The sequence below is a fragment of the Caretta caretta genome, chromosome 5 (assembly GCF_965140235.1).
Source record: "Caretta caretta isolate rCarCar2 chromosome 5, rCarCar1.hap1, whole genome shotgun sequence".
NCBI classification, from domain to species: Eukaryota; Metazoa; Chordata; order Testudines; family Cheloniidae; genus Caretta; species Caretta caretta.
In genome coordinates, this window is record NC_134210.1 from 111,584,105 (window position 1) to 111,597,515 (window position 13,411).

At 46.1% G+C, this 13,411-nt stretch overlaps 1 protein-coding gene and 1 long non-coding RNA gene across 3 annotated transcripts in view; both read right to left on the reverse strand.

The window, feature by feature from the left end:
* LOC142072216 (uncharacterized) overlaps window positions 1-13,411 on the reverse strand; it is a 44,928-nt gene that overhangs the window by 30,262 nt on the left and 1,255 nt on the right. The gene's annotated exons all lie outside the window — the stretch shown is intronic.
* LOC142072036 (uncharacterized) lies at window positions 1,840-3,880 on the reverse strand. The gene is made up of 2 exons (XM_075128254.1): window positions 3,085-3,880; window positions 1,840-2,496 (listed from the first exon to the last, which is right to left on the reverse strand). Exons 1-2 carry the CDS (start codon window positions 3,665-3,667, stop codon window positions 1,955-1,957), a joined length of 1,125 nt encoding a protein of 374 aa, XP_074984355.1. The 5' UTR covers window positions 3,668-3,880; the 3' UTR covers window positions 1,840-1,954.

Consider the following 13,411-nt stretch of genomic DNA (forward strand, 5'->3'; position numbering starts at 1 on the left):
CCTTCTGCACTGTCTGCTGCCAGCCAAAGATGTAAACGATAGATGGAGTGGGTCAAAACAAGAAATAGACCAGATTTGTTTTGTACTCATTTGCCTCCTCCCCTGTCTAGGGGACTCATTCCTCTAGGTCACACTGCAGTCACTCACAGAGAAGGTGCAGCGAGGTAAATCTAGCCATGTATCAATCAGAGGCCAGGCTAACCTCCTTGTTCCAATAAGAACGATAACTTAGGTGCACCATTTCTTATTGGAACCCTCTGTGAAGTCCTGCCTGAAATACTCCTTGATGTAAAGACACCCCCTTTGTTGATTTTAGCTCCCTGAAGCCAACCCTGTAAGCCGTGTCGTCAGTCGCCCCTCCCTCCGTCAGAGCAATGGCAGACAATCGTTCCGCGCCTTTTTTCTGTGCGGACGCCATACCAAGGCAAGCATGGAGGCCGCTCAGCTCACTTTGGCAATTAGGAGCACATTAAACACCACACGCATTATCCAGCAGTATATGCAGCACCGGAACCTGGCAAAGCGATACCGGGCGAGGAGGCGACGTCAGCGCGGTCACGTGGACACAGATTTCTCTGAAAGCATGGGCCCTGCCAATGCATGCATCATGGTGCTAATGGGGCAGGTTCATGCTGTGGAACGCCGATTCTGGGCTTGGGAAACTAGCACAGACTGGTGGGACCGCATAGTGTTGCAGGTCTGGGATGATTCCCAGTGGCTGTGAAACTTTCGCATGCGTAAGGGCACTTTCATGGAACTTTGTGACTTGCTTTCCCCTGCCCTGAGGCGCATGAATACCAAGATGAGAGCAGCCCTCACAGTTGAGAAGCGAGTGGCGATAGCCCTGTGGAAGCTTGCAACGCCAGACAGCTACCGGTCAGTTGGGAATCAATTTGGAGTGGGCAAATCTACTGTGGGGGCTGCTGTGATGCAAGTAGCCCACGCAATCAAAGATCTGCTGATATCAAGGGTAGTGACCCTGGGAAATGTGCAGGTCATAGTGGATGGCTTTGCTGCAATGGGATTCCCTAACTGTGGTGGGGCTATAGACGGAACCCATATCCCTATCTTGGCACCGGAGCACCAAGTTGGCGAGTACATAAACCACAAGGGGTACTTTTCGATAGTGCTGCAAGCTCTGGTGGATCACAAGGGACGTTTCACCAACATCAACGTGGGATGGCCGGGAAAGGTGCATGATGCTTGCATCTTCAGGAACTCTGGTCTGTTTCAAAAGCTGCAGGAAGGGACTTTATTCCCAGACCAGAAAATAACTGTTGGGGATGTTGAAATGCCTATATGTATCCTTGGGGACCCAGCCTACCCCTTAATGCCATGGCTCATGAAGCCGTACACAGGCAGCCTGGACAGTAGTCAGGAGCTGTTCAACTACAGGCTGAGCAAGTGCAGAATGGTGCTAGAATGTGCATTTGGACGTTTAAAGGCGCGCTGGCGCAGTTTACTGACTCGCTTAGACCTCAGCGAAACCAATATTCCCACTGTTATTACTGCTTGCTGTGTGCTCCACAATATCTGCGAGAGTAAGGAGGAGACATTTATGGCGGGGTGGGAGGTTGAGGCAAATCGCCTGGCTGCTGGTTATGCGCAGCTAGACACCAGGGTGGTTAGAAGAGCACAGGAGGGCGCGGTACGCATCAGAGAAGCTTTGAAAACCATTTTCATGACTGGCCAGGCTACGGTGTGAAAGTTCTGTTTCTTTCTCCTGGATGAAACCCCCCCGCCCCTTGGTTCACTCTACTTCCCTCTAAGCTAACCACCCGCCCCTCCTCCCTTCAATCACCGCTTGCAGAGGCAATAAAGTCATTGTTGCTTCACATTCATGCATTCTTTATTCATTCATCACACAAATAGGGGGATGACTACCAAGGTAGCCCAGGAGGGGTGGTGGAGGAGGGAAGGAAAATGCCGCACAGCACTTTAAAAGTTTACAACTTTAAAATTTATTGAATGACAGCCTTCTTTTTTTTGGGCAATCCTCTGTGGTGGAGTGGCTGGTTGGCTGGAGGCCCCCCCACCGCGTTCTTGGGCGTCTGGGTGTGGAGGCTATGGAACTTGGGGAGGAGGGCGGTTGGTTACAGAGGGGCTGCAGTGGCAGTCTGTGCTCCAGCTGCCTTTGGTGCAGCTCAACCATACACTGGAGCATACTGGTTTGGTCCTGCAGCAGCCTCAGCATTGAATCCTGCCTCCTCTCATCACGCTGCCGCCACATTTGAGCTTCAGCCCTGTCTTCAGCCCGCCACTTACTCTCTTCAGCCCACCACTTACTCTCTTCAGCCCGCCACCTCTCCTCCCGGTCATTTTGTGCTTTCCTGCACTCTGACATTATTTGCCTCCACGCATTCGTCTGTGCTCTGTCAGTGTGGGAGGACAGCATGAGCTCGGAGAACATTTCATCGCGAGTGCGTTTTTTTTTCTTTCTAAGCTTCACTAGCCTCTGGGAAGGAGAAGATCCTGTGATCATTGAAACACATGCAGCTGGTGGAGAAAAAAAAAGGGACAGCGGTATTTAAAAAGACACATTTTATAAAACAGTGGCTACACTCTTTCAGGGTAAACCTTGCTGTTAACATTACATACATAGCACATGTGGTTTCGTTACAAGGTCGCATTTTGCCTCCTCCCACCGCGTGACTACCCCCTCAACCTTCCCCCCTCCCTGTGGCTAACAGCGGGGAACGTTTCTGTTTAGCCACAGGCAAACAGCCCAGCAGGAATGGGCTCCTCTGAGTGTCCCCTGAAGAAAAGCACTCTATTTCAACCAGGTGACCATGAATTATATCTCACTCTCCTGAGGATAACACAGAGAGATAAAGAACGGATGTTGTTTGAATGCCAGCAAACATACACTGCAATGCTTTGTTCTACAATGATTCCCGAGTACGTGTTACTGGCCTGGAGTGGTAAAGTGTCCTACCATGAAGGACGCAATAAGGCTGCCCTCCCCAGAAACCTTTTGCAAAGGCTTTGGGACTACATCTAGGAGAACCGCAAATGCCAGGGCAAAGTAATCCTTTCACATGCTTGCTTTTAAACCATGTATAGTATTTTAAAAGGTACACTCACCAGAGGTCCCTTCTCCGCCTGCTGGGTCCAGGAGGCAGCCTTGGGTGGGTTTGGGGGGTACTGGCTCCAGGTCCAGGGTGAGAAACAGTTCCTGGCTGTCGTGAAAACCGGTTTCTCCGCTTGCTTGCTGTGAGCTATCTACAACCTCCTCATCATCATCATCTTCTTCGTCCCCAAAACCTGCTTCCGTATTGCCTCCATCTCCATTGAAGGAGTCAAACAACACGGCTGGGGTAGTGGCGGCTGAACCCCCTAAAATGGCATGCAGCTCATCATAGAAGCGGCATGTTTGGGGCTCTGACCCGGAGCGGCTGTTCGCCTCTCTGGTTTTCTGGTAGGCTTGCCTCAGCTCCTTCAGTTTCACGCGGCACTGCTTCGGGTCCCTGTTATGGCCTCTGTCCTTCATGCCCTGGGAGATTTTGACAAAGGTTTTGGCATTTCGAAAACTGGAACGGAGTTCTGATAGCACGGATTCCTCTCCCCAAACAGCGATCAGATCCCGTACCTCCCGTTCGGTCCATGCTGGAGCTCTTTTGCGATTCTGGGACTCCATCATGGTCACCTGTGCTGATGAGCTCTGCATGGTCACCTGCAGCTTGCCACGCTGGCCAAACAGGAAATGAGATTCAAAAGTTCGCGGTTCTTTTCCTGTCTACCTGGCCAGTGCATCTGAGTTGAGAGTGCTGTCCAGAGCGGTCATAATGGAGCACTCTGGGATAGCTCCCGGAGGCCAATACCATCGAATTGTGTCCACAGTACCCCAAATTCGAGCCGGCAACGTCGATTTAAGCGCTAATCCACTTGTCAGGGATGGAGTAAGGAAATCGATTTTAAGAGCCCTTTAAGTCAAAATAAAGGGCTTCATTGTGTGGACCGGTGCAGGTTTACATCGATTTAACGCTGCTAAATTCGACCTAAAGTCCTAGTGTAGACCAGGGCTTAGATAGAACCAGCTAGTTTGCTGATCAGGTTGTTTCTTATCTCTATTTTCAGTGAGGTGTTGTAAGGTGTTCCTTGAAAGACAAGGTATGGTCCAGTGTAACACCTAGATACACAGACATTAAGTCATGGTCCAGCCTGTGTCCATTCAGGAAGATGTTAAGTTGTTTACTGACCTTTATGTGGTATAGATGTAAGCAGGAGTATAATGCAATTATGTTCCTGTCATATACCCTGTAAGTACCTTCCTTCAGCAAGAAAAACCAAAGCAGCAACTAGCAAGCCATATCTCTCAGACCTTGGCCAGCGTGGACTCTCAAACAATCCCACATTAGATTCCCACAATGACCCCCGCCGCAGCAGCCACCGAGCTGGGCTGGGAAGGAGCGAGGTGTCTCTCTCACCACAGAGCTGGGGCTGGGAAAGAGGGCCATCTCTCCCCAGCAGTCACAGCCCTGGAGCTGGGGAAAGTCACCTCTTTCTCTGGCCACCGCAGCCCTGCATGTCCCAAATTCCCCCCACCCCTCTTCTCACCCCAATGCCCCCTCCCACCTACCCCCTATTCCCCCCGAGGCCACTACTTCACCTTACATGTGTGTCTTCCAGAGTCCAGGCACCTAATTAGTGGAGCCATGCCTGCGCAGCTCCACTAATTAGGTGGGTGGCTCTTCATTCTCTCATGTGCGGCTGCCCAGGTGCGCACCTTAGAGGGAACTATCAGTGGACCACCTGAATGGAGCTTGCGGACCACTGGTGGTCCGCGGACCACAGTTTGAGAGCCTCTGATCTAAACCATCCCTGACAGGTGTTTGTCTAACCTGATCTTAAAAACCTCCAGTGATGGAGATTCCACAACCTCCCTAGGCAATTTATTCCAGTGCTTAACCACCTGACAATTAGGTAGTTTTTCCTTATGCCCAACCTAAACCTCCTTTGCTGCAATTTAAGCCAATTGCTTCTTGTCCTATCCTCAGGGGTTAAGAAGAACAATTCTTCTCCCTCCGCCTTGTAACAACCTATTATATACTTATTGTATTACTAAAACAAAGAATTTTAAATATCAATTTATTTTTCATTATTTGTATTGTTGACTTCTGTCTGTCTCTCAGCTTGGGCAATGAGACCAAACTAGTCCTTTTTCACTGTTGTTATAGGGTGCTTCTAGTCAATTTCCAGTATTGCCAACACCAAGTGTTTAAAAATCATGAGTCAGGCCTCTAAAAATTGGCTTTTAATCAGGAAATTTTAAAAAAATCAAGTTCTATTTACTTGCCTTCTCATTTCTGACCCTTTAGGGTTCACTTGGATCACATTTTCAAACTTTTCTTTGCAGCCCTAAGGACAAGCACCATTTTTGTTTTTAAGAACAAGCTGAGATTCTCATGTAATCAAGGGACTCCCAAGAGTTGAGATTTTAGGAGAATACCAAGTATTAAGAGACTTGCATAAAATCATGAGACTTGGCAACACTGAATTCCACTTGCAGGGGTTCTCATAAACTAATGTAGCAGAATAATTGGGATGCAACACTTCAATAGAATGTTAATTTTAATTTTCACTAAAATATAAAAAGGTAGAAATATTTTATTTCTATTAAGTATTGTAAAAGATTTATTCAACTTAAGTTTGTACAATCTACAGATTGGTCAGACAATAGATTGAAAAGCCCCCTTCTGAACTTTAATAGCCTTAGTTAATTTTTTTTTTAACTCAGTATGATGGGGTATACAAACTCAAGTCAGGAAGTGGTTAATGGGCTGTTGGGGACATACTCAGTCCTACCCTGTGACACCTGAAGTAGGTGTCAGGTTTTGAGGGAGGAGCTAAAAAAGGGGAGCCCAGTTCAGTTGGTTGGTTGGCTGGCTGGCTGGTTGGCTGGCTGGCTGGGAGGGAGAGGCCAGGCCAGACCAGACCTTGATCTCTCACTGTAGAACAGAAGGCTGCTGCAGGACCTCCCTGAATGACAAAAAAAAAAAAAAAACCATATGGGCTAGAAGTCACAAATGGTATGCCTACACTGCAGTTACACACCAGCTGCATAGCCTGTAGTGCCATCTGATTCAGACTCACTGGGCTTGGGCTAAGGGGCAGAATCCCAGAGCCCAGGCTTCAGCCCAAACCTGATCATCTACACAGCAATTAAACAGGTCCTTAGCCCAAGCCCTGGGAGCCCGAGTCAGCTGGCACAGGCCAGCAGCGGGGTTTGTAATTGTAGTGTAGACATACGCCCAGGGATTTAGGTGTTGTAATGTTCAGTGTTGCTTTTAGAGGTCTAGAAAATCACTGGGATTCACAAAGCGTGAAGTACGTGCTCAGGCTCCTTATATGATTAATAGGGAGAGAGAGAGGCACCCAAGAACAGGATTAAAAAAAATCCAAGATGGCAGGTAGTTTCCTGCCTAATCTAGCCAATGGGAGATGCCCAAGAGGGAGAGGGGTGTTCTAAGCACTGCCCCATTAGGCAGTTAGGCACTTCCCTGCAGCCTAGATTTAGGTGCTTATCTCAGTTTAGGGTTCTCAGCCCTGAGCCTTCTCTTAAATAGCGATTGGTACCAGGAACTGGATCCTGGGTCTCCCACCTTCCAGATGGCTACACTAACTACCAGGCTATAGACTCATTCTCTCTGGCCCAGTGACTATTTAAGTATTTATCCAATGTGGAAAAATAACAACAGGAGAGATTAAGGGAGTCTCACATCAAACTATCTCATAGTCCAGCGGTTAGGGTGTTCACCGGAGAGGTAGCAGATCCTTATTCAAATCCCTTCTTCTCATCAGGTAGAGGGGAACTTGAACTAGGGTCTTCCACGTCCTAGTTGAGCACTCTAACCACTAGGCTAAAAGTTATGAGAGCAGGCCTCCTTTCCCCTGCACCCCAGATGTTTTGTTTAGAGCTAAGCGGCCTTTGAGCACATCTTCCACATTGGACCCTGCAGATGAATAAGGCAGAGGAGCACCTATCTTCCCTCTTCTCCCCTCAGTTTATGAATCTCACCAGGGTTTAGGCATCCACATGCCTAGAGTGAGGCAGCAGTGTGCATTCCCAGAGCAGAAATTTAGGTACCCAGGGAACTTTTACAGCATATATTTAGATGCAGAGTGAGTATAGGCACCTACAGGGTTAGGTGGCTGCTGAGTGGGGTTTTCGGGAATGCCAGTGACACCTTTATCAGTGCCTGAGGAGTCTAAGTCCCTTTGTGACTCTAACCCTATGTTTCTTTTTGTTGACCTTGGACTTTGTGGGCCCTGGAAGGGGTGGAACTGTTATGTGATCTAGCTGGAGGACTAAGTCATCTCAGCCTGGAAGGTATGGGAGGCTGGGGAGAGCAGCCAAAGACTAAGAGGGAAATGTAGGCTGTGCTATAAAGGGCGTGCTTGGGAGTGCATGTGGCCATGCTCAGCTTCTATCTTATATTGTGCTTATCACTGTGCTAATTTTCAAAGCACCCATAACGAACTTGAGAATGGATTTGACTAAACGTAAGCCAACTTTTGGGAAGTTAGTGTTAAAAAAAATCTTGACTTTGGGAAGAAAGTTTTTAATTCCTAAATTAATCCTGGCACAATCTTTATTGTTTACTTCGTCTCTAGCAGACTTACTGTAACTCTGTTTATCTGAAAATAAAGGTGTTTACATCATAGGTGTATATTTTAACACATTCCATATTTAAAGGAAAAGGTCCTATACAGAAATAGTGTGCCTCAAACTTGAATCAACAATCATTAACTCCCACTTTGTTACTCTAAACTCAACCACAGTAGGACAGGAAAGTTCAAAGTTACAACTTCACATTGCTGCCAAAATACATGAGTCTCATCTCTTTGGATTGAGGCAGTTAAATCCCACTGTGATGATAGAGTTCAGGCTGCAAGAAAAGTTCAAGTTGGGCTGACTCTGCAGTACCACCCTAGAATACAATGTGCAGTATCTATTTTGTATTCCCCAAAGCTGGGAATTTATAGCAAACACTGCTTTTGGGAACAGTGTTAGCAGCTCAAAAGCTGCAGTATAACGTAGCCTCTTAGTAACTCTTCGCTAATACCACAATGCAAACAGATGATAACGTAGTATCTTGCTTGCTCATCTGAAGTGGTTTTAGAATTGTCAGATTTAAAATAGAGTAAATAGCTATATTGTTAAATCTCATGGTTAACTATTTAAAACTTAAACACAAAAACTAGGAGCAGAAAAACTTTGTTTTGTTTTTTAAGAAATAGAATACCTGTAAAATTATGCACATTATCTTAAACAATATACCTGTAAAGCAGAGAAAGTGTTTTAAATTGTTGTAATTTTTTGTCTAAATAGGCAGTAGGATGCCCCCACCCCATGAAAACTAGTGTATCTAATTGTTAAAACAAAGGACTGAGAATCATAAATCTTGTGATCTCTAGTCCCAGCTCAGATGCGGGGCCTGATCTAAACCCCATTGAATCAATACCTGAATCAGGCTATTGTTGTGTTACCTTTGGTAAATCACTTAACCTTGTTATGTGTCAGTTTCACCATCATGTAAAAAGGGGATAGTTACACTTGCCCACTTTTGAAAAGTGCTTGAGATTTCATCTTGAAGGTGCTATCTGTTTTCAAAGTTAAAACCTGTTTAATTCCACACCATTGTCAGAACCAGAGCCAGACTGAGGCAATCCAGCTGTCCTAGGCGCACCACAACATAGGGACCTGCACTGTGACTTACCACATGGCCCCACTTTTGCCGTGTCCCAATCCACATGTAGTAGCAGGGACTCCACCTTACCTCCCAGAGAGCCAAGGGTAGGGACACAGGTCACGCCTGCTCTCCCACAAAGAGCAACAGCAGGGCCCCTTTTCCTCAAGAGAGGAAGGAATGGCAGCAGCCAGGCCTCTAGTATTTACCCCAGCAGCTGTGGTGAATCTGCTTGGATGAGTGGGCCAGGCTGCGGCACTGTCCTCTTACCACACACAAAGTCCTCTGTTGGGGTGGTATTTGCTAGAGTCCACATGACAGAGATAACAGCCTGTTATGATATAAGGGGCAGTTCAGACCCCTCAGCTATTGTTTCAGGCTGCCTGAAGATACAGACAGATGTCATGGCATTGGCTATGCTTGACTCTTGTTTTCAAGTTTTTCTTCTCAACCATGAGGGCTAGAATTTTTTTTTTAAAGCTGAAATTCTAACAATTATGTGACTCCAAGAGCCAGAGCTCAAGGCATGGGCCTGTAGTACCAATTTCTAAATCTGTCCCTTGCCAAAACTAATCTCGTCTTCTGGCACTAATAGGATTTGAGAGCACACAGCACCTCACAAGATCAGGACTGTTGAATTGGCAGTAAGGATGTACTGGCCATGCCCAACCATACTGAGAAAGCCCATTTGCTGGATGGATCACATAAACCGTTCATAATGGCACTAAACTGAGGTCAGACTATGGTTCTTAGTCTAAAAATGTGTAACTGAAAAAACAGAATAAAAACGATTTTTCATTTCCTTTAAATATGTTCTTAACCGATAAAATGAGCCAGATACACCAAACATGAAACCCAAAAAGGAATTAATCTTGACTGGGGCAGAAAAAGACATCACTAATTACTCACCTGCAGGGTTTCTGATGCAGAAGGTCCTACGTGTAGAGACTGCTGAGGGGAAGCACTTAAAGAATACATCTCCTTGTCCAACCTGATTCCTAGCTTGGCTCCTTACAGCTTTTCTTCATCACCAGCTCTCCTCTTGATGAGAGTATTGCTACTTGAGCACTCACCAAGTTTTACAGCAGTGCATGCTAGTGTAAATCCTGAATCACAACAATGCTTGTAAAGCTGATCTTTAATATATCAGATGGGTGTACAGTGCGGTTCTTGTGTGTTTATCATGTGGTGTGTGTTCAGAATGGGCTGGTAAGGGTGAATGATGTGTCAGTGTGTGTTGCTAGCTGCCATCCCTAGGGCTAAGAAGAGCCTCATATGTGTCCTCTGGTCAATGCATGAAGTCCGGGTGGTCCTAGACTCTGCTGTCCCTTCCAGTTGCACTCCTAGAGTTATGAAGGGTATCATCTCTTGAGTATTCAGCCTGGGTGGCCGTGTCCTCTTCATGCACTTTCAGAATTCTATGCAGATCCCCACCCTTTTTTTTTCCAAACAACGCCTCTATAACCAGGTGACTTTCCTAGTTATTCTATGAAACAGTCTATGCAACACATGTAGTGTCAATATTCAGCCCCTTCCTGGGATTCAACTTCATTAAGAAACAAATCCCAGTTTACACAACATAAAAACCAGTCCCAAGGCTTGGCTATTCAGCCCATCTCCTAAATTCATGATCTGCTTCCTTCTTTTGATTACCTCCAGCTGGAGGGCCCTTCCTCCAGGCCTGATATTGCTGGCAGGTATTGTTGGGTGGGACCAGTTTCAGCCCCATATCCAGGACAGATTATTAACCTCCTCCTTCCCTGGTGCTGTGTGGGTTTGTTTACTTCCTCTCACTCTCATTTATTCTACTGCACAACAGACATGTCCTTAGGGCTGCAGTTTCTGAGTGATGTGATTATGTCTGAATCTAAGCTTTGGCTTACACTTAAAAGTTATATTGGCAGAGCTACATCAGTCATGGGAGTGAAGAACACACCCCTGACCTACATAGTTATGCCGACCAAACCCCCAGTGTAGATACAGCTATGTCAATAAGTGTGCTTCTGCCGATGTACCTTACGTTGTGCAGAGAGGGGGCATTCCTACGCTGACAGAAAAACTCAGTCTGTTGTTGTAGGCTGTGTCTACATTAACAGGCTATGCCTGCATAGGGTCTGTAGTGCAGATATAGTCTAAGATTTCATTTTAAAAGACAAAATTGCCAGCCTTTGTGGTTATGAAAAGCTTGAAAATGTAATTTCCAGTGCAATTATGTCTGCTTGAGTCTTCAGGCAGCCTGAAACAACAGCTCTCGTTACCTCAATGGTCTTTTAACACCAACTCCCACAGCTTTGGGAAGCCCCACCTGCCCCACATCACCAGAGGTCTGTGGGTGGCAGGAGAAGACTACAGTAGAATCCACCCAGGTTGCTATACCGTGGCTGCTTTGCTAAGTGCTGAGGGCCTCTTGATGTCACTTGTGACTGTCCAGGGGGCAGAGCAGATTCTTGTTGCTCCTCTTTCTTCACAGAAAGGAGTGAGTACCTGTCACTGACATTCTAAGTGAGGGTGAATCCAAGGCATGGGGTGTGGCCAGATGTGCCTCAGGCACTGAATTGTCTCAATCCAGCAATGATTTAATTAGAATCATAGAATTGGAAATGCAGGGTTAGAAGGGACTTTGAGAGGTCATGTAGTACATCCCTCCATGCTGAGGGAGGACCAAGTTGTGTAACATTTTGACTTTATGATACCTTTCACAGACCACATAATCATGGTACTTATTTACTGCCATCACCGAAGGACTGGAAAAATAACCCCCATTACACAGATTTCAAAGAGGTGCTAGTGTATGGGCTTTAAAATTATTTAGCTTTAAAAAACTGACGGGGGGGGGGATAGTGTATCTTGAATTCAGCATTTAAACAAGACATTTTCATGTAAGTGAATTTCCAAGGGTACACTGTATGTTTGAGAGCTGTATAAATTGGTAATTGTAAAATGTTTTAGGACTTTCCAGACAGTTGTTAGTGACAGTCTTGACAATCTTGGTTTCTATTGTTTACTGATGTTAAGGTGTTACTTCTCGTTTGTGCTGGATTACTTTGCACAAAACTGTTGATTGTAGGGGAGAGGGAAGGGGAGTTGGCAAAAAGTAAACCTTTACAACATAAAACTTGTTAGCTGAATAGCACTTTTAATTTAAAAGAAAATTAGTGTTACAATTCTGTGATTTTTCTTTCTGAATTAGTGATATTGGAGCCTGCCAGTAGGCAGTATCCTGTTTTGTTTCTATGACGATTGTGCTTAAGAAAGAAACTCTTGCTAACTGGCAAAAGCACTTCTATGCTGGTATAACTTTGTCTACACCTAGTGTTTTTGCCAGTATAGAAATGAAATAAAAACACATCCCTAAATGACATTACTATACCATCAAATGTTTACAGTAAAACCTGACCTAAGTTAAATGATGCTTCATTTGAAATAGATCCATATTAAAATGAACTATTTGGGCTTGAATAAGAATCTTGTATTTGCTGATCTTCTTCTCATGCTGCTGGTGGCTGCAAATATAGGTGCTTTGAGATGACGTTTTTGAGAGATGGGCTAGACTCATGCTAATCACAGATATCTATCCCCTTATTCCATGAGACTCTTGCATGGAAGGCTCTAAGGATTATCAAAGGAACCAGTTGGGCTATTATTTAGAAACTTGATGGATCAGAACAGTTTATCAAGGGGCTGGAAAACAAATATAAAATGTTGGGCTACGGGCTGATAAAGACCTGTCAGTTTTCCCCCTTTGGGATAAGGAAGACTAAGAGTGATCAAGGGAAGCACTCATTTCAAGTCTGATCCAAAGTGCTTTCCCAGAGAAAACCATCATTACAGATAATGGAATTTTTGCCTGAACTAAAGCTTGCAGCAGCAGACCTTTGGAAGTCCCCATCCCCCACCCACGCTTTTTTATTTTTTTTGTGAGATGAAGGATTTTACTTGTATGTTGTGCGGCGACACATTCAGGGTCACATTTTCAAGGGTGTGTGGGAGTACAGAGCAGGGGGATGGAAAAGGACCCACTTAAGTGCATTTGCAGGAGTCCACCTGCAGTGGACAAGCAAAGGGAGGAAATGTGTATGCAAAGAGGTGGACAGATATCCGTTTACATGGCTGCATTTACACACGCTGTGCAATCACGGCAACAATTCATGATTTTATGCAAAACGCAGGTATCCATTTGCCATTCCCCTCCCCCCTTGGTGAAAAGCTGGAGATAGGCAGACACGTATGTGTGTGTGTATGTTAATGAAACACTAGCTGCGTCACCCATTGACTAGGGTTACCATACGTCTGTATTTTTCCGGACATATCCGATTTTTTGGTTCTTAAATCGCTGCCCGGGAGGAATTTTTAAATATCTAAAAACGTCCAGGATTTTGCCATTATTATTTTTCGCCTTAGCTCCCAGTGCTTGCACCGCAAAACAGCAGTTTTGCACAGCTGGGAGGGAGCGGGGGGAGGGAGAATGCGGCGCGCTGGGGTGGAGAGCTCGCTGTGTGCTGCCAGCCCCTGCAAGCCCTGCTCTGCGTCTCCAGCAGCTCCCACTGGCGCTTTTCCCAGGCAATGGGAGCCACGGGGCTCATGCTTGTGGCAGGCGCAGCACATGGAGACCCCTCGGCTGCCCCGATCCTAGGAGCCAGAGGGACCTGAGGCAGGAGGGGTGAGTAGGCAAGCGGGACAGGGTGAAGAGGCGAGCGGTGAGCCAGCAGCATATGGGGGGG

Bases quoted from the DNA above. Each gene is read 5' to 3' on its own strand.
- LOC142072036 (XM_075128254.1), bottom strand. From the start codon at position 3,667: ATGCAGAGCTCATCAGCACAGGTGACCATGATGGAGTCCCAGAATCGC. The intron at 2,497-3,084 runs GTGAGTGTACCT...TTTCTCCACCAG, and splicing joins AGGCGGAGAAGGGACCTCTG to CTGCATGTGTTTCAATGATC.